This window comes from Peromyscus maniculatus, chromosome 9 (genome assembly GCF_049852395.1).
Source record: "Peromyscus maniculatus bairdii isolate BWxNUB_F1_BW_parent chromosome 9, HU_Pman_BW_mat_3.1, whole genome shotgun sequence".
Lineage (NCBI taxonomy): Eukaryota > Metazoa > Chordata > Mammalia > Rodentia > Cricetidae > Peromyscus > Peromyscus maniculatus.
The window spans coordinates 117,722,811-117,744,851 of NC_134860.1; the positions used below are offsets into that span (position 1 = coordinate 117,722,811).

General features: G+C 44.5%; 1 protein-coding gene across 8 annotated transcripts in view; it reads left to right on the forward strand.

Moving 5' to 3' along the window:
* Window positions 1-22,041, forward strand: part of Mbnl2 (muscleblind like splicing regulator 2) — a 159,511-nt gene that overhangs the window by 43,550 nt on the left and 93,920 nt on the right. For all 8 annotated transcript variants that reach the window (XM_015997476.3, XM_015997475.3, XM_015997478.3 and 5 more), the window contains exon 2: window positions 5,571-6,191. In XM_015997476.3, the coding sequence (XP_015852962.1) occupies window positions 6,018-6,191 (174 nt within the window). In that variant the 5' untranslated portion in view covers window positions 5,571-6,017. The remainder of the gene's footprint in view (window positions 1-5,570; window positions 6,192-22,041) is intronic.

Here is a 22,041-nt window from a genome sequence, read left to right on the forward strand (position 1 = left end):
AATTTCAAGAAATACTACAGAAAGCCATTTATTTTTTAACTTTGAGCTGGTCTTTCCTTTAAATAGATAGTGAGCCTGGGTATTGGGCTTAGAAAGGGTGTGTGTGTGTGTGTGTGTGTGTGTGTGTGTGTGTGTGTGTGTGTGTGTGTGTGTTTCACAAAATATTCCTTTCTCTCTGAAAACTGTGTCACCAGAGTCACCAGACCAAGGCCCTTTACAAAGCAAGCCCACCCTCCCTCAAAGGACTGTATTTTGAAACACGCTGAGGGGAGCATGTTGGTCTGAATGTTCTCCCAGAACACTCACCTGGAACTGATCGCCTGGGTGTCTCTACTCATCTACTTTTGCTTTGCTTTGACTGGTCAGACATGTAGCCACCAGGGGATCCTCCTGCCCCCCTATAGCTGCTTCTGGGTGAATTGGTGGGTACACAGACATCCTGCTGGTGACCCGGAGCAGCCATCTTTATTCCTTCACCATCTGGATACCTAGCATAGAGTAAGACAGCAAGGGTGTCATTAAGTTGGCTCTCAAGCTTGCACACTGGTCACTCCAGAGGGCTGATTAAACACAGATTGCTGGCCTGCCCTGAACTTCCAGTGTAGGCTCTCTGGGAGGACCCGGGAATCTGCATTTCTCCATAAGCTTCAAGGGGCTACAGTGCTCCTGGTTCAGGTCCTTCCTGCGCTTTGAAGGTCACCAGGCTCAGGATAGCAGGTGTTGAGACGGAGTGGGGCAGCTACCCACCCCAGTCTTCTTGACAACAGCAGAGTCAATCAGGGTGCCTGCTGGAATGTGTCTATAGGTCATAGCCAAGTGACCCTGTCAGAACCTTATTCCTGTACCCTTGAACTTGGTCTGTATTAAAATGCAAATGTTCGTTGTTATTCATTCAACAAACATTTATAGAGTGTTTTCTACAGACCAGGTGCTGAGCAGGATTTAAAGGATTCAAAAATAACAGCAAAAACGTATTATATATACAAAGCAAATTCCCTAAGAGCTTTCACTGTGGTGAGGGACAGTTGGATAAGTTAGTATCTACAGTATTATCAGTATTTACAGTTCTTGTAAGTTAAGAAGTAACATTTGTTTAAAAATAAGGCTTGAGGGCTGTAATAGGTATATTATGTAATATGTATCATCCACAAGATAGTGTCTTGCTCCCCAAAATTGCTGCTGGGGAAGGAAGATGTCCCACCCAGATGCAATCATGGCTTCCTGACAGAGCTTCTGTGGAGGAGGAAGAGGCTTGAAAGCAGACTTCTTCAGTGACTGTTTATGGAAGGACTCTGTTTTCTCACCTTGCGTGGGGATGCCTTACTGTTTACAGTGTGCGGTTGTATTTCCCCTGTAACCACCAGTCCTGTGGCAGCCACTGTGGAAATGTAGGGGAGACGGAAGGAAGTAGAGAAGTTGGCTTCCTGGGAATAGGAAATCAGGGACACTGGTGACACGCGGAGTAAAGGCACCAGCTCACCGTGTAGTGAGTCCGAGGCAGCGTAACAACATCATCACATCCTCCTTCTCACGCCGTCTTCGACCTCAGTGTGTATTACAACAAAGTACACCTCGGTTTGCACGCTGAGCTTCTGCTGGACGTGTGCAGTGTGTATTTAGATTTCATAAAGTTTCAGATTGGGAAAGGGGCTCATATACTCACCTTGGCCCAATCGTACTTGAACATTGTCCAATAGCTGAATGGAGGGTCAGTTTGAATTGAACTCAAATGGAAGGATAAAGATTTAAATTGCAGTCACTTAGTCATACTGGCTGTGTGGCCACAGGGAGGTGGCTCCCATGTTGGAAGGCACAGCCCAGTGCATATCTGTTCCTCCAGCAGCATGCAGCCTAGCAGATCCAGTACTGAATTAGGTCTGCGTGTGGGCTTATGCCAGCCTGGTGCCTTGGTAACAAGTTAAAACTTGGTCTCCTCCATCCTCTTCTGTCATCATTGCTCATTCATCAGCTAGGATGGCCTATCCCAAACCTAATTCAGTCTGTTTCGTCTTTCAGGGTCCTACAGTTACCTGCTTGTATCCATGTGTGACAATGCAAGAAGGTGGTACCTTTGATGACTAGCTGCATAATCTCTAGAACAAGGACAGAGAGCATGCTGGGTAGATGGATGTATGCCAAAGACTTATTAACAGACTTACAACGGCAGTGTGTTCCTGTTGGGTGCACACCCCTTTCTTTAACATAAAGTAACTGTCATTGAAAGCTTGCCAACTCTGTTCTTAAAAGCAAGTTTATGTTAAATATTTACATACAGAATCTTAAAAGAATTTATATGTAAAATCTTAGCCCCTCCTCTGCAAAAAGAACCCCTATAAGCTGAAAGAAGAATTGTATTAACCAGGGACTATAGCATGGGTTGTTGGGAAAAGTTAATCAAAAGATTTAAAAATTCAGTTTGGTAGGGGTGGTCAGTTCAATAACGCAGTGGTCATCGTTAAAAACAAGGTACTGAGTACTGAGCTGACAGTAGATGTTAAGTGCTCTCACCAGAAGAACAGGAAAGTATTTGAAGTTACACATATGGTAGATAATCTTGTTTAATAATTTGTACTTGTTTTAAAACATTGGCTATACTCCATAAATAAGTTCTGTTTCATTGGCCAATGAAAATAAATATTACTAGAGGCCAGTTTGTCATGACAGTTTGTAAACCCAAATCCTGGGTGCTTTGTCATAACTCTTACATGGGAATCCTTTCTCTGGACCAAAATAATCGCTGTGTGTGACTTTTGTGAATAAAGACCATTGAGTCTTCATTCTCGCCATCTATGAAGAAATGCCTAGGTTTGCCTATTTCTGTCCTACCTGTGAAGCCTGTGGGAACTCTACTGCCTCCAAGGACAGCATGGACCTCATCTTTGTTGCCTTGTAACCTGCCCAGGACTTTATATACGTTTTCTGAGTGTGATCTAAACGTGTCTAGAATACCATCTGAGGTCCCTTTATTGCCGATGCCCGTCTCTGCTGATGGGCAGAGACATTTCTTAGCTCCTCTCCCACCCTTTGTTCTCCACCGGTTTGGAGGTGGAATGGAGGTAATGAAGCTGCAGGTCCGGGCCAGTTGGTGAAACCTGATACAGAGTAAATTTGGTTATTAAACTCATCTTCTTAAGCTCCCTCGCCTAAGCTACTTGATGTTGCTGCTGCAAACACACACTGCCAAACAGACAAGTGGGAGCCTGCTTGGCCCCCTCAAATATTTTATAATTGAAGTTAGCTGTGTGTCACAGCTTTCAGTGTTGCCCGTTTCCTTGAATGCACGTGGGTTTGTAACTCATGCAAGTACTTTCTCAGACAAATGAGAGAATTATGGGGTTGAAAGAGCAGTTCTCACCCTCCCAGGAGAAGTCTTGCTAAATCAAGGTTAAATGATCAGATAAACATGCAGGACACCATCGTAGTCACTGCCAGAAGAGACATCAGTTCTCTCCAAGATGGAAAAGTTCAAGTGCAAGAAAGTCTCTTTGACTTGGTTTGCCCAAAGTTAACTAATTTTTATTAATTAGGGGACTCGTTTTTTTTTTTGGGGGGGGGGACATTTGTGAACCACTCAATCACCGCCCTCTGAACTTATTTAGTACTTGCTATTTTGAAATCCTGTCAGTATCCCTAAGTGATGGGATGCATTCCGATATGTGCACCATTGGGTGATGTCATTGTACAAGCATCATCAAAGGTACTCTTGCAGGCCCAGATGATGTAGGTCAGTCACTTGATGTGACCTTTTGAGGCAATCAAGACTTGTGTTAAACACAGATGAAGCATGGCACACTGTGTCCAGTGAGCTCTTTTTAGTTAGGACAAAGAGTGTATTCCGAAGTGCCAGGACGTGCAGTAAGATGAAACGGTCGTGGGCTCACTCCTTGCTGTGGAACTTCTACATGGCGAGCAGTGAAGTGGGTGTGCTCACACCAGTGTCATGCAAACACATGAGAAACACATCACACTGTAAAGTTGTGCTGGGAGGTTAAGAGTGAGCAAGATCTCATTTGGCCATGGGAACTTTTAAGTCCCATTCTAATTTTATGACAGTGTCTTATGAGTGGCCTGCCATTGACACCTCCATAAGGGTTTAGCATGACTAATCTATTTCCAATCTTCATGATGTGCCCTTAGCTGTAACTTTTTAGAAGGACGTTAAGACTGAGCTGATGTATACAGTGGCTTACGTGACATACAATTTCTGCAAATGGTCAATTTACAGACTATAGTCTTTTATTCATGTTTATCTTGTTAATGCTCAATTTTAATGTTATTAATTTCATAATCCTTGAAAAATTAAAGCAAATGAAATCTGCTGACCTCTGACATCTGCACTTTAACTTACAGTGTTGCTGTAGGCATGCTTTTTAATCTTCACATTCTCAATGCAAGAGAACCTTTTTTAAAAACTTTACTACATTTTTAAACTTTGTATGTGAATGCTGTATGGGGGTCAAAGAGCAACCCTTAGAAGTCAGTTCGCTCCTTGCACAATGTGGGTCCCAGAGACCATGCTTGGCAGCAAATGCTTTTACCTGCTGAACCATCCCACCAGCCTGGAGAGGACACTATTAGGTTGTGTCTCAATTAAAACGAAGCGGAACTTGATTCAAGTCAACTTGCATTCATCCTGTTCTAAGTTCAGTTGGTCAGCAAGCACTTCTTGAGATCCCAATAGATAGCATGAACTAAAGCACCTGGGAAACAGATAACTACAAAGCATTGTCCTTACCTAACAACAGGTTGCAGGCAAGACAGGCACCAAGCAAGTAACAGAAGCAAGAAAGGATTCAGAGAGCAAATATCATGAGGCTCCGTTCACCTACGCCAGCATCAAATCACAGTAAACTCAAAAGAACTCATGGAACAGGGAACCCATGCTCTATCCAAAATAATATCATCTCCCTTTCATAGGAGAGACACATCCCTACAGTTGTTTATAGCATTCCCAACAATAAAATCAATGACCTAAATGTGAAATTAATTGGGAACCACAATTCTAATACACTGTTTGGTGATTAAGCACATTAGATGGAATTGTTTCAAAGGGCCTAATTATTGTGTCCGCCACACTCGTCTGTTTGAGTCACTCCTAACTCTTGGACTGTTGCCTAGATCATTCTGCTGTACAGTTAGTTGTTCCAGTTGCTCCTTCCTCTCCCTCCTCTCCCCTCCCCCTTCCCCTCCCTCCCTCCCCCTCTCCTCCCCCTCCCCCCTCTCCTCCTCTTCTTCTTCTTTCTGTCACTTTCCTCATGATACTCACGAAAGCTCAGAGGTCTAATCTATACTTTCACAAATTCTAGATCCGAGCTTAGTGGATAGTGCAGGTGTTTGATTCTTCTGAGCTTGGGTGCAAGTTGATGTCTAATATTTTGCAGGTTCGTGATTTAAAGTGCCTGGTGACATCACTTTTGCTGGCAACAGCCCTCAGGGAGCTCTTTTTGTGTTCACCTCTTGTGGGTTTTTGTTTGTTTGTTTAATTGTTTGGTTGGATTTTGCCAAACATACTTTACCCTGACCCTATGAGTGGATGAAGTGATCTGACTTTGCTAATCTTTTAATTTCAGAATTTAAAAAGGACGAGAAGGAAAGGAAAACGCCGTTCTGTTCCAATACAAAGATCTGAGAGGCGTGTTTTCCAACATCCTCTGGAGCCAGGAGCATCAGAACTAATATTTTCCCAAAGAGTGCCATCATATTGAAGTCACTTTATTACAGCGAGGTCTGTCTGCAAAACGTCAAGAGACTAGGACCCTGGGAGCCAGAGATGACAGTGAACGCACTTCGCTTGTGGCTCTCAGTTTCCCAGTGGGGCCTGGTGATCGGTGAATGACCGACCACTCGCTGATCAGTTGTCTCTTGCCTGTTTCCTGGATTGGACTTCATTAAGGAATTCATTACTTACCTTCAGACTTACATGTGGGAGTTTTTACAATAGTAGTTTTGGGATCACTGAGACTTGGATTCATTTCATCATTTAACAGAAAGGGACAGAATCCAAAGTAGTTCTCATCATGGCCTTGAACGTTGCCCCAGTGAGAGACACAAAGTGGCTGACGCTGGAAGTCTGCAGACAGTATCAGAGAGGAACGTGCTCTCGCTCTGACGAAGAATGCAAATTCGCTCACCCCCCAAAAAGTTGCCAGGTTGAAAATGGAAGAGTAATTGCCTGCTTTGATTCCCTCAAGGTAAGACCATCATTTTACCTGCCACCTCTGGGCTGAGTTGGGCTTGCAAAGGGGCCACATTGTGGTGAGCTCTGCAGAATTTACCATTCACTCTGATTCTGTCTTCTTTGTGATGGCCAGTGGGAGATTTGTGTTTCGGTTTTGTTTGTTTTTTGTTTTCACTCAAATTTATTCCTGCCAGGCATACATGAATTTTTTACATATCTGTGTTTACATTAAAAGTACATGGTTGTGTATTTCTGGTCTGGCATGGCATTCACATACCCAAGAATCTCAAATAAAAGTCAGGCTATTGACAGTTGAATAAATGTTTTATCAACGTTTGATCTCCTCTGGGTTCCATAAAGGTGAAGAAGCCACACCTGTCACTTTCATGTGCCAGTCACTCTGACTCACATCTCAATTTCTCTTCTTGTGGCTTTCCTTCTCAACCAGAGCCTTCCTAAAATGCTTCTTGAGAGCATTTTCATTCTGTCTTAAAATGTTTTACGGCTAGCAGAAATTACTGAGTGCACACTCAATATTGGGTTCTCTGAGGACCTACTGTCTGTAAGGAACGTCGGCAAAGATCTCAGTGTGATTCAGATGTCCTCTTGATGAGCTCATGTCTGGTGGGGAAATAGGGCACATCGGCAAATATTGTGGTGCGGGAAGAAAGCCATGTGCCATACAGGAAAAGACAGAACACTTCTCCAGGAGGCCTTAGAAGAGAACTGGCTTCCGGCGGACAAGGAATGTTTGAGGAGGCTGGCCTGCCCCAGTTGTGTTGGGTTTGGTAGGGTCTGGGTTTGGAGAAATGGAAAAATTCAATGAAAAACTTGGAAGATGTGGGATAGTTTATCTCTCTGCGGTTTTCTGCAACCCTGAAATTACGCTGCTCTGAATTCCAGATAGGCTGAGGTATTCTTAAGGGCACAGTGACATTGTGATACTAGAGATGGTTCAGACATACAGCTTAATGTTTCTGCCTATGAAAAACTCCAGTATGCTCACCAATCTTAAAAATATTGCTCTGATGTCGTACCTGAGAAGCCACGGTGCTAGTTTATGGAAGTGACCCGACCCCATTCTCAGGTGTTTGAGGTGATTAAATCATATGTCAAAAATTACATCTCAAAGCAGGGAAATAGCCCAGTTTATAAAGTCTTTGTGAAGACCTGAGTTTATACCTAGAATTCATGTGAAAAAATAAAATAAAATAAAACAAAATAAAAAACCAGTCATGGTGGAGGCACTTGTAATCCCAGTCAGTGCGTGGGATGTGGAGACAGGAGGATGTCTGTGGCCAGCCCAGCCTAGTTAGCAGGTTCCAGGGATAGCCTCTGCTTTGCTGCTTCAACCGAGAGCAGATTACATCCGAGGAACAACATCCAGGCTGTCCTCAACTCCACATGCACGCACACACATACACGTATACACATGTATAGAAATACATATACAAAAATCATGTCTTAGGAGACATAATTCCAACTTATCACTCTGTAAATAAGTCTTCAAACCAATGTTAATATTTATGTGTCTTTAAAAAGAAAGCCCTGTCTACACTACAAGCAGAAGATTCTATTTTTAGCTCAGCAGAAGTAAAGTTTGAGAAGTGGGATGTGTACTCTGTCTGTTCAGCCACCAGTATCTTAGACCTTTGTCAGAAAGGTTCATCAGACTAGACTAAAATGAAAGCTGGACAGATCAATTGTAATTGATTTGGACTCTAATAGTTTGAGTCCATTTGTGTATTGCTATTATTTTTTCCTTTCATCAAAAAAGGAAAGGCGGTCTGAATTTGCCTCTCCAGTCTTCACAGTGGCAGTGTTCCCTATAGAAAGCAGTGGGGCTTTAAAGCTTTAGTCCAGTCTCAGTCATCCAGGAGAGATGGCACCTCCCAGACATCCCGTATGCATAAGATACTTGTCACTCTAACAGTATCACCAGGGAACCCATAACTAGCAGTTCACTCAAAGTCACCCGACTTGCTATCCGAAGATGAAGGGTGCATCTCAGGCTTTGTCATTTAGAAAAGTTTACTGATATTTTTGACTTAGATGGCTTCATATTTTTGCCCTCGTGACATCCTTTTTTGGTGTTTTTTGTGAATTTTCGCTTCCTTGTTGTCAACATATGTATTAGTTTGTTTAATGTTACTACTAAAATTACCCAGTGGAAGAGGAAAAATGATCTGGAAACACATCGGAGATGAGGCCCTAACTTCTCAAGTCATCTGTAATTACTTGTGTTAATCCAGCCTTCTCTAGTTGAACAGATAATATTAAATATTACCATTTTTGTAAGTTTCTTAAAGTTAGAGAAATATAGGGGAAATGCTGTCAACCTACCAAGGCTCAGTGCCCTTTAAATACCTCTGGCTAAACGTGCAGCTATAGCCCTGATCCTTACAACTCATCCCATCACCATGGGCTCACCAGGACCACACTCAGTTCCAGGACATGAATGACATTACGTTTAACACAAAATTCACGGAACAAACCACGAGCCTGTTGGGCATTATCCAAGAGAAAAGAGACTTTCAGATTCGTTTCCAGAAGTGTCCGGTGCACTCTCTGTCCAGTGTGGGAGCATCCTGGTAAACTGCCGCAGGCCGTCAGTCCCCCGTGAGAGCTGTGGACTTGCAGGTGACTTAATTTGCATGTGATATTATATGTGTTGAGTTATCAAAATGTAAAGAATGTGAAAGTTGCCTACAGGACCAGAAATAAGTTGGGCCTCAGTCTGAACACCTGCTCACCCTCCACCCTGCCCTCCCCGGGTTATTTATGCCTTACTGACTCCAGGCCCTCAGCAGTAGTGAGAAGCAGTAGTGAGAATATATGCTGGTGAAAATGGCTAAGGTGTGCACAACTGCTTGCACGCTGGCATGTCCATTTTGCAGCGTTGTTTTTAAGATTAGAAGTTCCTACAACAGGACGCACGGCTTACACATGCAGAAAAGAGCAGCTCAAAAAATGGTGAGGCTAATCCCCCGAAGCTACTTATCTTTCTTATTTAACACAGGTTGATCATCTGTTATTCAGAACTCTGTAGTGTGAATTCTGATTGGTCTTAATGAAAACCCAGAGTCAGACATTGAGGTAAACCCTGAAAGATAAGGGAAGTAAAGGAGCCTACCTCCAGAGAGACTTCTTACCTCTGCCAAATCCTCAGACTGAAAAGGGGGCTAAGCTCCTGTCTCTGCCCACCTTATATTCCTCTCTCTGCCCAGCCGTATCACTTCCTGTTTCCTCCTCCCTGGTGCTGGGATTAAAGGTGTGCGCCTCCCAAGTACTGGGATCAAAGGCATGAGATCCCAAGTGCTGGGATTAAAGGTGTGAGCCACCACTGCCTGGCCTCTGTGATCAACTAGTGGCTAGCTCTACCCTCTGATCTCCAGGCAAGCTTCATTTGTCAGAGCACAAACAAAATATCACCACAGACCTCCAAGGTCTGAAATATTTAAAATCACTGGCATAATTCTACCGGTGGAAGATTCTACATCTGACTTCATGGGATGAGTTACAGTCAAAATTAGAAGAAAAAAAAATGGTTTAAAATCTGGGAAAAGGTCTAAAGTACTTCTAGACTGAAGCATTTGGGGTGAAGAATCCAAGCTGTGTATTAAACAGGATGGCACTGTTGGTGGAGCCGCCTGTAACAGAGACCACGAACAAAGCTTTCAGCGACTGTCCCTGGACTCTGCTCCCCACCTCTTTACAGAAAAGTTGCTTTATCCCCTTGACTCCAGCTTCCTCTTGCTTAGAGTTGAGTCTGCTCTTACTCCACAAGGTTGCTCTGAGTTCTGCCCGACTCCCCATATCCCTACCCAGGGCTGAATACGTCAGGAAGTGGCAATGCTGTTTCCTTTCCCTTCCACACGTGTCCCGGAACTGCCACTGATTTTGATGATGGGCTTGAAGGGAGGCCGCAGCTCCTCAGTCCTACAAATTAGTCACGACATTAAAAATTGTAATAATAAGATTTGAGATTGTGATGTCGTTTGCTAAAACATGTTTTGTAAGCACTATGGGAGTGCTGTGAGAGGAATCTCTGCCGGTGTGTCAATAATGGGACCCCACACTTTTTTTTTTCTTGTTGTTATGTTTGTACATGTGGTTAAACTTTCCTGTAAGTATATGCTAAAACAAATTTGTAGGTGTTGAAAAATGGTTTGCTGAGGTGTTTGAAGGGAAAGCAGCGCATATAAAAATGCTCTAAGAAGAGCCGTGCTGGGGAAACACGTCATGGTTCTGACAGCGGCGTTTGTGCGCTGTGCCGCTGTTCCCTGGCTGCAGCTGGTGGGAAGAGAACGCCGGCAGCTGTGATTTTATTCTGAGGGTTCCACTTCACTTGTGAGCCGACATCACAGCAATGATCTCCAGAAGGACAGCTCGCATTCTGGAACACTGTTCCACAAGTTAGGGTGACTCGGCAGAAGCCAAGCTGGACAAAACTGCCTTACAAGCAGAGAATTCATCTGCTGCCAGAACTTTGACCTTGACCAAATTAACCCCCTCTCTGCTATCCATGAGATGCTTTTCCTCAATGGTTGCCACGTTTGGGAATTTTCTGTTCAGATCCTTTTTCTTGTAACTGTCAGGAATTAATCTGGGCTCTTTTGCAAACGGGAACATCTGAAAAAAAAATACATGAATTAACTTTAATTGTTTATTGAGACTAGGGGTTTCAGTTTTCTTAAACAGTTGAATTCAGCTTTTAAATGAGAAACCTACTTTTAAAGTCGTCTTGCTAACTTTGGCTGAAAGTATTCCCAGAGTACTTGGGGAAATTGTTTAGATAATTTTTAGAAACTTAGCTATTACCTTTCTAAATAGAAATTAGTTGATGGGCCGTGGCGATGTCTGTCCGTGCAGTGGTAAGTTCAGATCTCCAGCACCCACGTGAAAGCTAAGCCTGTGGGTGGCCATGTGGTCCTGTAACCCCAGCATTTGAGAGACAGAGGCAGGTGGGTCCCTGGGACTCACTCGCCAAGCAGCCTCACTGAAATGGCGAGCTACACACTCGCATACTTGCATCCCTTCAGCACACCCGCACACACATGCACATACACCACGAAAACACGTCCACAGAAGTGCTACTTCCGAGGGAGACAGTGTGAGTCTTCCGCCACCCCGGTTGGATGTCACTTCTCACCGTTCAGGGCCTCTGAGTGGCTTTTCACCTCGTGGAAGATAACCCGCTGGTCCAGGGAGATGTGTCTGCATCCTGTGCCGGCCACCTGGCCTCCTCTGAATGCTATCTGCTACTCCGGCCATCTAGGTCTTCAGACTCCTCTCAGTATACCCAGCAGGCTTTGCTTCTGGGCTGTTGTCTGTACCCTTTGCTCTGCTTAGAGCTCTCTTGCCTCGATTCTGTGGACAGATTGTCCTCCCACGTCCTCCAGAGGCTTCTCTAAAGCACGTGAAGCTCTCTGCCAATTCCACCATGTCTGGGACCCTACTACCTCCTCCCTAGGCTCTCTGTGCTCCCCCTAAGGCCCGCAGCAGAGTGGCTACACACCTTGTTTATTGGTATCATCCACCTACTTCCTCTATTCTGTGAGAACCGAAGCTGCTTAGGATGCGGATTGGGTCTGCTAAGATCACTGTGGTGCCCCAGAGCACAGAATGGTGTCTGATGTATAATAAATGACCAATAAAAACCTGCTCAGTGGTAGCAAGTGTTCGTCACAAAAGCATGCCAGTTTCTTGGGCAGGTTGCAGTGTATGATCATATGGGGTGCGCTGCATTTCGGGTGTGGACCATGTTATTTGGCCCCTGAAAGCTATACAGTACTTAGCTGGTGCACCGTGGACGATGGCCCTGATACAAGTATCACAGCAGAGTTTAAAAGCGGGAAGTTCTCCGCAGGAGTTTCGAGACAGGTGTGGCTATGGAAGTGCAAGGCCTCGCTGAAAAACGGACAACGCATTTCCTCCTCCACGCTGCGTGTGTTGTCACACCTGCCTCTTCCTCCTTCCGGTTCTTTCTAAATGCTAAGATGAAGGAAAAAAAATCTCATTGTTTAATGGGGTCCCAGCAATAAGCTGCCCGATGGTGCAGGAAGCTACAATTTAGGCTTACAATTTATGGGTAAGAATTTCAGAAAGAAAACAATGAGAAATTTCTTAAAACCATGTCAAAATATGTAATTGGCTGACCTGAAGCTGAAGTGCTTGAATTACTGCTGGCCTGCAAATCGAGGCTGATTATATGCAGTAGTTAGCGGACATTTTGTAAACCGTGTGCCTGCTTTTGACCTGAATTCAAATACAGTCTCAGACATTTTTAAATTTTCAGTAGTAATCATTGTAGTCATATGGCATCGGCTATAGGCCAGTCACTTTTGTACTGTCTCATAATCCTGCTAGACAAATATGTTAAATCAGTATGATAAATGTGGACATAGATTCAAAAGTTTAAATAGTCACTTGTGGCCACCAGACTTGTAAATGGTGGAGAAAGGACCTGACCTCAGGCAAGTCTGACCCACATCTGCTCCTCCCTCTCAGCTCCACTTGTGGGATCGATTTTAGAATTCCTCCTGTCTTAACATATTCATATTTAGTAAGTTTAGTACATTGAAGTGGAAAATTTTTAGCGTGGAAGCCCCCAGGAATAAACATGTTTATATACTAGAAATTTTAAAATTAAGCAAGAGAGAAATTATAAGGAAAAAGCAAGCTACACACAATATTTTCTTTTCTTTGTTTTGTTGTTGATTTTTTTTTTTAAGATAGGGTCAGTCAGTACAACCCTGACTGGCCTGGAACTCTCTCTGTAGGCCAGGCTGGCCTAGAACTCACAAAGATCTGCCTGCCTCTGCCTCCTGGATGCTGGAATTAGAGTCGTACCACCATGCCTGGTGTTGTGGTTTTTCTTTGTGTGATGCCAATATTATATTATCACTCACTAGATTGCTGTCACAAAAATGATTTTGGCTCAGGGTGGCACTGTATCTGTAACTTATGTGAGTCCAGAAGAAATAAAGTCCGCTATTAGCGTTGTGGGGTTCAGTACAAGTCCAGGCTTTAGGGGTCCTATCAAATACATCCACTTTTCTATCACCGGCGTCTGCATTGCTGGATGGGCCAGGGACCCACCCTGTGCACACTCCCTCCATGCCTTTCTGCCCTTTGTATATCACCTGACCCTGGGAGAAGATGCTTCAGCTCGAGCCTGTGGCTCCCAAACCACAGGAGCGCACCTTGTTCCCGTCGGTGCCCAGCTCCTAATGCGGCTTCCGTCTGGTCCGTAGCAGAAATGCAAGAGTAGCCAGGGAGAGAACACACGCACTAACGGAGGGAGCTCTCCAACTGCAGGTGGACCCACTGATGTCCACCAGTGATCTCCAGACCCTAGGGTGTTGTTGACATTCGCCACTTTACCATTTTCTTTAATGGGTCAGTTTCATGGTGCAGCCTTGATTATGCTAGAAATTTCTGCTGCCACACTCTTCTCCTGGCCCTCTGCCCTCCGTCCCCTGTTTTTTGTTTTTCTCTGGTGCCACCTTGTCTGTCCTTTGCTCCCTAACAGTGGGTACATGCCAAGATTCAGGCTTGCGGCTGCCCATTCCAACTCGGTCTTTGCCTCTCAGAGTTTGCCAACACTCGGGACAAATTCTCTTCTCTGCCAATGAATCTCAAAAATGGACGTGCACCTTTCTGTGCTCCTTGTGACTTCATGTTGCTCTGTCATCTCCACAGGAGTGTCCCACTGTCGCCTCTGTTCAGCAGTTGTGCGTCCAGACTCCTGCCAGGCATGTGGTGGGCTCCCTTCCTCTCCTCCTGGTGGTGTCTTCCTGTGTGACTCCTTCCTCTCCTTCTCCTGGTGGTGTTTTCCTGTGTGACTCCTTCCTCTCTTTCTCCTGGTGGTGTCTTCCTGTGTGACTCCTTCCTCTCGTTCTCCTGGTGGTATCTTCCTGTGTGACTCCTTCCTCTCCTCCTCCTGGTGGTGTCTTCCTGTGTGACTCCTTCCTCTCCTTCTCCTGGTGGTGTCTTCCTGTGTGACTCCTTCCTCTCCTTCTCCTGGTGGTGGTGTCTTCCTGTGTGACTCCTTCCTCTCCTTCTCCTGGTGGTGTCTTCCTGTGTGACTTCCTCCCCTTCTCCTGGTGGTGTCTTTCTGTGTGACTCCTTCCTCCCCTTCTCCTGGTGGTGTCTTCCTGTGTGACTCCTTCCTCTCCTTCTCCTGGTGGTGTCTTCCTGTGTGACTCCTTCCTCTCCTTCTCCTGGTGGTGTCTTCCTGTGTGACTTCCTCCCCTTCTCCTGGTGGTGTCTTCCTGTGTGACTCCTTCCTCTCCTTCTCCTGGTGGTGTCTTCCTGTGTGACTTCCTCCCCTTCTCCTGGTGGTGTCTTCCTGTGTGACTCCTTCCTCCCCTTCTCCTGGTGGTGTCTTCCTGTGTGACTCCTTCCTCTCCTTCTCCTGGTGGTGTCTTCCTGTGTGACTCCTTCCTCTCCTTCTCCTGGTGGTGTCTCCCTTTGTCTCTATTCATCCTGTTTGAGTCTGTACCGAAATTTCTCCTCCATAATATGATACCAGTTATATCAGACTAGGGACTCTATTTCTTCCAGTATGGCTGGAATGAATTAAATCAGAAATTACACTTTCCAAATAATGTCACATTCTGTGGGTCTGGGGGTGAGGATTTTAACACGTATTTTGGGAAAGCATACTTTAACTGAAAACACTACAGAAAGCCTGGCTAGGCATGGTATGGTGGTACCTGTAATCCCTGGGCTCCCAGCATTTGGGAGCCCCAGGCAGGAAGATTATTGCAAAGTTAAAGCCAGCCTGGGATGCATGATGAGTTCAAAGCTAGCCTGTGGTACATATTTTGTCTCAGAAACAAACAAACACTGTCATCTAATTCAGGTCTGATTACCACAGCCTGCCTTAGCCACAGGGGCATTCAAGTAACCATGGGTTGAAATTTTAAAAAAGAAAGTACTTCTGAACTGAACCTATGCAGACCTTTTTGATCTGTCATTCCCTGATCAACACAACGTTGCAAGTGTGTGCCTAACATTTGGATTCCGTGAGGTATTTTGAGTAAGCAGGGATGAGTATAAATGATAAGTAGAGAAGATCAGCATTAAAAAATGACGTGGGTGCTTGAGGTGCAACTACTGCACCATTTCACATGAGGGCTGGGGGAGCTAGGATTTAACATCCAACGGCGGCACTGAAACCCATTCCCCATGCACACAGAGGGAGGGTTCATTCATTTACTCATTCATTCACTCATCCTCAGTCGTTAGCCGGATGGGCAAACTGAAAAGAAACCAGAAACGTGACGCACACTAGTACCTCTGCTCTCAGTGCTCCAGAGACTGCAGTTGATGGGAAATGCAGACGCTGGCTGCAGAACACAGTCTCTCTGCAGGCGGCAGCTGCCACGCAGGTGTTGCAGCTGCATGGTGATGCAGGTGCCTTAAAGAACCAGTGGCCTGGCTACACTCGGCAGTCCGTGAGATAACGTTAGACCTTGGAGTGCTGGCAGGCCGGGACCAAGGATGTGTTCTCCCAGCAGTCTGCCTCGTTCATCCACGAGATGGCCACCGCCGGACACTGTGGGTCTAGCACTGTGTTCCATGCCTTCCGTCCTCACAATCGCCAAGACAGATGGACTTGTGAGCTGCCCTTACACATGGAAGATGATGTTAGCACTGCATCGGTGAGCCCCTTGCTTGTTTTCTCTGAGCTAGGTTTTCCCTGCCTCACTGGCCACTCCTCCAGATGGGGAGTCTCTCCGTCCTCCATCCTTGCATCCCCTCATATCCATCATGACCTATCAAATGAGTATTCACCTGTAAGGCCCTGAACTTGCTGGCCCATCTGCCAGAAATCTTGATTCCTGATATGACCTCATCTGATACAGTGCCTAGAAATATTGGTGAGTCCTTCTTATATCCTATCTCAGCTCTGATTTCTTCCTTAACTCTGGTGTCCATTGCTTACCCTGAGTCTCTACATAGGTATCTGAGTGGGGATTGAACTTAGGACCTCACCCATGCTAGGCAAACACTCTACCACTGAGCTGCGTCCTCAGCCCCATTCTTACTTCTGTTCCCAGTATTCTCATTCTCAACAGATGGTGTCATTCATTCAGTTGATGAATTAAGGACCTTAAGCCCAGCTTGATTCTGCTCTTACCATTGTGGTGGTTTGAATGCTTAGTCATCAGGGAGTGGCACTGTTAGGAGGTGTGGCCTTGTTGGAGTAGATGCAGCTTGTTGGAGGAAGTGTGTCACTGGGGGTGGGCTTTGAGGTTAGTGGTTCCTCATTTTAGTCTGGCATTAACTGAAATATCACAGCCCTGCCCCCACAAAGCCCCCTCAGAAATTATCCTGAAGTGGTGTTTTCTGTTTGTCTGGTTTTCTCCACTGGGAGGTAAAGCCACGAGGTAGAGATCTCATTCTTCTATCCCAGTGTCCGGCAGCTATTGGATACAGAAGCACATATAGAAATATATCCTGAAATCTTACACTTATTACTGTTATGATAAAATTCAAATCACCTTTCCAGGTAGCTGTTTCTCAGTTTCGCCGTAGCTTATGGTCAATGCCAGCACCAAGGCTCTGCACAGTGGGACTCTGGGTTTGATGTCCCCAGACATCCGTGTGTCACGTTCAGCGGTTACAGCTGTCCCAACAGGCAGGACACATGGAGCTGTGTCTCAAGTGTCTCTGCAAAGCTATTAAAATGCATGGATTGGGCTGGCTTTGTGGCTCGGAGTTAGGGTGATTGCACAGCACACATGGTGCCCTAGGTTCGATTCCCAGTACTGCACACAGACACACACTGGGGTGGGGAGCAGTGAGTGGATTTTTGAACTGCTGGGTGTCTCTACAGTTCTCCAAACTCGGTACAGACTTGTATTTTTGCCTATGAAGTTAAATTCAATTCAGAAGTTATTTTTTTTTTAAAGTCTAAGGTTGTTTTCTCAATTACCATATTCCCTTTTATTTCATAGAGCCATTATCTTTAGATGACTTTGCTTTTTTTCTTTAGTTCCCTGCCTGGGCAAAAGAAAAAGCAGACAATTCTTTGTCCATGTCAACTCTTGTTAAAGAGCCCCGCCCCTTCAATTCAAGGCTAGGCTCTGCCGTTCTTCGGTACAGTCTGCACCAAAACGGCCCCACATGAGCCCTGTCCTTTGTGTCGTAGGTGCTGTAAGTGTCTTGTTGTTATTATTATGTTTTAATCCCTGTTAAACTCTGCATTTGAGAGGACTTTAAAAGCTCCCTGGGCATTTTTCTGTTAGCAAATAAGGACAGTGTGACCCTTCAATGAGCAAACTTCCATTTTAGAGTGGGAGACAGCCCTGTACCCCTCCCTTCACTGCAGAGACCCTGGAACGTGGAACCTGCCTGTGCCAGCTGGAACAAATCCCCAAGAAACAGACAATGCCAACTCCACACCGTGCCAGGGGCCACAACCCTGGAGCTGTGGAGCCCGGGCCAGCTCGGCAGGGGCTACACCAGCAACGAGCTTCACCCGTTCACAGTTTTCCCGTGAGCTGACCCTACTAATGCTAAGTAGCATATTCCTTCCACCTGGTTTGATTCGGTTTCTTCCGGCTCAGAGATTACAGCGCAGTCCGCACCACCCTTTCTCAGCCCTGTCATGGCCAAGAACAGCACCGATACTCTGCGGACAGATCCTCCCCTTGAGTGCTGACCTTTAAGGTTAGGAAGTGGGGAGTGAGGAAGTGTTGGCCTCTTTCTCTGCAGTCACAATTAGCTAAGCCACCCTGCCCAAGCAACTAGAATTTTAGCGACGTGACCAACAAGACCATCTTCTTACAATTTGAGGCTGTGGACCCACACTGAAGATGAAGCCTTACAGCTGGTGATCTTGAGAGGATGATGGACTGGAAAATTCTTCCAAGACCTTAAGCTAGTTACAGCAGAAGAGTCAACTTTCGACTTTTTAAAATTTCATTGAATTTAAGAATTTTTAAATTTTCATCTTCCCAGAACATTTGTTTATTTTTTTTAAAAAGAATAGTACACGTGATTTTTGGCTGAAAGGGTGTCATTGGGTGCTTAAGGCGCATGAATCATCCAATGTTGGGGAGATAGTTAGTGAGGAGAGTGTTTGCTGTGTGAGAAGGACCTGGGTTCAATTCCCAGCAACCATGTAAAGTTAGGTGTGATGATAAGCATGTATAACCCTAACATGGGGGGAGTGGAGACAGGACTATTTTATCCATCTATCTATACCTACCTATCTACCTATCTGTCTATCTATCTATCTATCTATCTATCTATCTATCTATCTATCTATCTATCATCTATCTATATCTGTCTATATCTATCTATCTATATCTATCTATCTATCATCTATCTATCTCTATCTCTATCTATCTATCTATCTATCTATCTATCTATCTATCTATCTATCTACCTACCTACCTACCTACCTATCTATCTCTACCTATGTATGTATCTATCTATCTATTTATAGACAGGAGCTTACTAGACTGACAGACTACTAACTCCTGTCTCAAAATAAATTAAATTAATGAATACCATCAAACAATGATTGAGACATGATACTTTGTGTTAACCTCAGGCTTTTACATACACCACATAAGTGTGCACCTCACCCAAAAGATACATTTATCATTTTAAATGTTAAAAGATACATTTGTCATTTTAAAAAAGGAAGCTCACTTGGTGAATACAGTGTATGTAAGTTGTTATTAACTAGCCATCCAGTTCGGGCTCAAATCTCATATGAAGGAGTATCTCAAGTGTTCCTAGCCCGTAGGAAAATCATTAATGACACCAGAGAGATCCTTTCCACACCTGCCGTGAAACTCAGCTCTGACCCAGATGCTTGGAATCTAAAATTAATCATCTGCAGGCTTTGTCAGAGACTGCTAATTCACAGATCCCTGTTTCCATTCCCATTGGGCACCCAGCTCTTCACAGGAGCCGCAACATCTGGAAAGCACTGGGTAACAGCGTTCTTAATGAGGAATTCCATCCAAGCCAGTGTGTTCTAAATGGAATGTGAGGCCAAGAACAAAGAAACTTCACTTCCTGGAGAACTGAAGACACCTGTATTCATTTAAATGCTCTGCAAACCATCATTTAGCCCCTACTAAGCACTAAGCACTGCATTCAGTTCCTGAACAAGAGCCGGGGACCTTGCTTTCACGGAGTTTGCAGTTTTACGTAGAAACAATGACAGTAGCAACACAAGACCAGAATAGTTGAAATGGACACCCGGCCCCGAGAGTTGCTGAGCAGACACGCCAGCAGAGCCTCGTGTGACCTTGACTTTGTTTGCTTCGCAAACATAAGCAAACTTTAGCACCAGCTATTCCTTCTGAGTGCCTCATCTAAAGCAAGAGGGGCCCAGGCTCCACCAGTCTAAAGCACACAGCAACTGAATTACTCTTTGTTCCGATAAACTCTTTAAGCTTATATTGTCCCTCAGTTCACTTTTTAACAAAAGAAAATAACCATAACTTATCAAAGGCACTATTCATTCATGAAATACTGTGCATCCACAGTGTGAGCGCCCTTGAGCCAAGCGTTGGAAATTAGTTTGCTGACCTCATGGGCTGTCATTCTATTTGGGGCAACATGCAAGTAAATGGGATATAGGTTTCCTCCCCTTCCGAAAATATATTTGTGTTTTCCACCTGCTGTTGTGATGGAAAAGAAGCAAGGGATTCCAACTGAAACAGTGTCCTTAGGGACAACTTTATGCAGAAAAAGATGGCTAGGATGCTGCCTCCAAGGTGTTGCTTTGGCAACTGTAACCCCAAGGAGGAGAAGGATGCCTAGTGAAGAGGGATTTTCCAGGTACAGAGAAAAGGAAGTGGCCAGCATGGGATGGAAGTCTTTACCAATGCCTAGGAACAAGATTGCTAGGCAATGAGTAGGAGCAAAACCATGTAGGACTTTCCATTTTCTATTTGACACTGGGCTAGAATGCAGGGCTAGTAGGCCCTGATTTGCCTTGTGGAAGGCCACTCCGCCTTGGGGAAGTTACAGAAGGCACTGGGGACAAAAAGCTGGTGTGGGGATCTTTGGCTCTTTAAGAAATGGCAGTGCCCCTGGCTGGGTGGTGGTGGCAGAGGCTAGCCAGATGTGTGTGAATTACAGTGTGTGTGTGTGGGGGGGTGCACACAAGAGTTCATTTTATGTTCTCTGCTGTGGCTTTGCAAACTTTTACATCCCTCCTGGTCCTTTGTTCTCAGTGGTCTCTAAAGAGGTCGTCTCCATGTTCGCACAGAAGCTGAGTCTCAGGTGGCACAGCCCCTGGAGAATGTGATTTATTATCTCAACAGACTTCAATCTTTTCCTGCTTACCTATCACACCCTTCCTTTTCATTATAGGCTCAATGTAGCTGTTGTAGGTGAAGCTTCTATTGTGTTCACTTCCTCCTTGGCCACATCTTGAGACCATTTGGAATTGTATTAACCATTTCTTGAGCAATTTTTGCACATCTTAAAAATTTTGTTTATTTCTATTTCTGCGTTTGTGTGTGTGCCTGCTTGTTTGTTTGTTCAGTGCTTGCAGAAGCCAGAAGAGAACATTGGACTAGAGTTACAAGTGGCTGTGAGCTGCCCAGTGGGAGTGCTGAGAACTGAGCGTAGGTTCCCTGCAAGACCAATGAAAGGTCTTAACCATTGATCCGTCTCTCCAACTGTTCCCTTAAATATTTTAAACAAAAAATTCTACTTGATTTTTTTCTTTCTTTCCTTCCTTCATTTGTTCCTTCCTTCTGTCCTTCCTTCCTTCCTTCCTTCCTTCCTTCCTTCCTTCCTTTCTTTCTTTTTTTCTAGACAGGGTTTCTCTGTGTAGCTCTGGCAGTACTGGAACTTGCTGTGTAGACCTGGCTGTTCTCGATCTCAGGAATCCACCTGCCTCTGTCCCCCGAATGCTGGGATTAATGGTGTGTGCCACCTTGCCGGCTTCTACTTGATTTTTCATTTCTCAGAATGAATTTTAATTTCCAACTTCAATCATAAATAAAAACCTAGATTATACTTACTGGATCTCAAACCCATGTTTTTAATTATAGCCAGGATCCAAACTCCTCCCTCAGGTCCCTCCAGGTCCTCCCAGATCTTCAGATGGCTGTACTTCCAGGTCCGATAACTTCTTGATAAATAATTGAATTTCTTTATTTTTTCTAGAAGTTCTCATTAAGTTCATTTTGGTTTACAAATCTCCTAAAATTATTGTTTCCTCAAGGTTTCAAGTTTTATCCCTCAAAAGAATTAATTTTGCTCTTCTAAGTCAATGTTCTTTCTAAATACAATTTGTGGCTTTTTTTTTTTAAAAACCAAGGAGATGTTTATATTATATGAAGAATTTGTGTTTGGTCTTAATTATCAATTCTAAAAAAGATAAATTTATTTCTTCTTAAGATTTTCTAAAACTTAATTCCGTGCTTGCTTTCTTTCCTTTTTTGACCCCCGTCCCATCCTAAGCAGAAGCCGTAGTCCTGTTCGGTCTTTATTATTTGAAACACCTCCCCCATTCTACTGTTTATTATTTAACCATGTCTGCTGTGTAAAACAGCCGTGGCCATACCTGACAGACTTTGGTGAAATAACATCCTCACATTTGTGATATGCTCTTCTCCCCCCTCAGCCTTACTTATGCAGGTGTTTCTAAAATATGCAAGCCATTTGGGACATTTCCCTTAGAAGTTGCACTATTAATTTCCAACATTTTATCATTAAGAAGCTTACATTTTTTTTTACTCGAGAAATGCACTCAAGTGTTTTGGGTGCAGATTAAAATTGATGTTTGTACATGACACATGACCCCCGAGAAGGCGCATTTCCTGTTCTGAAGGTGCAAGGTTACATACACCAATGTGTCAGCCATTCAC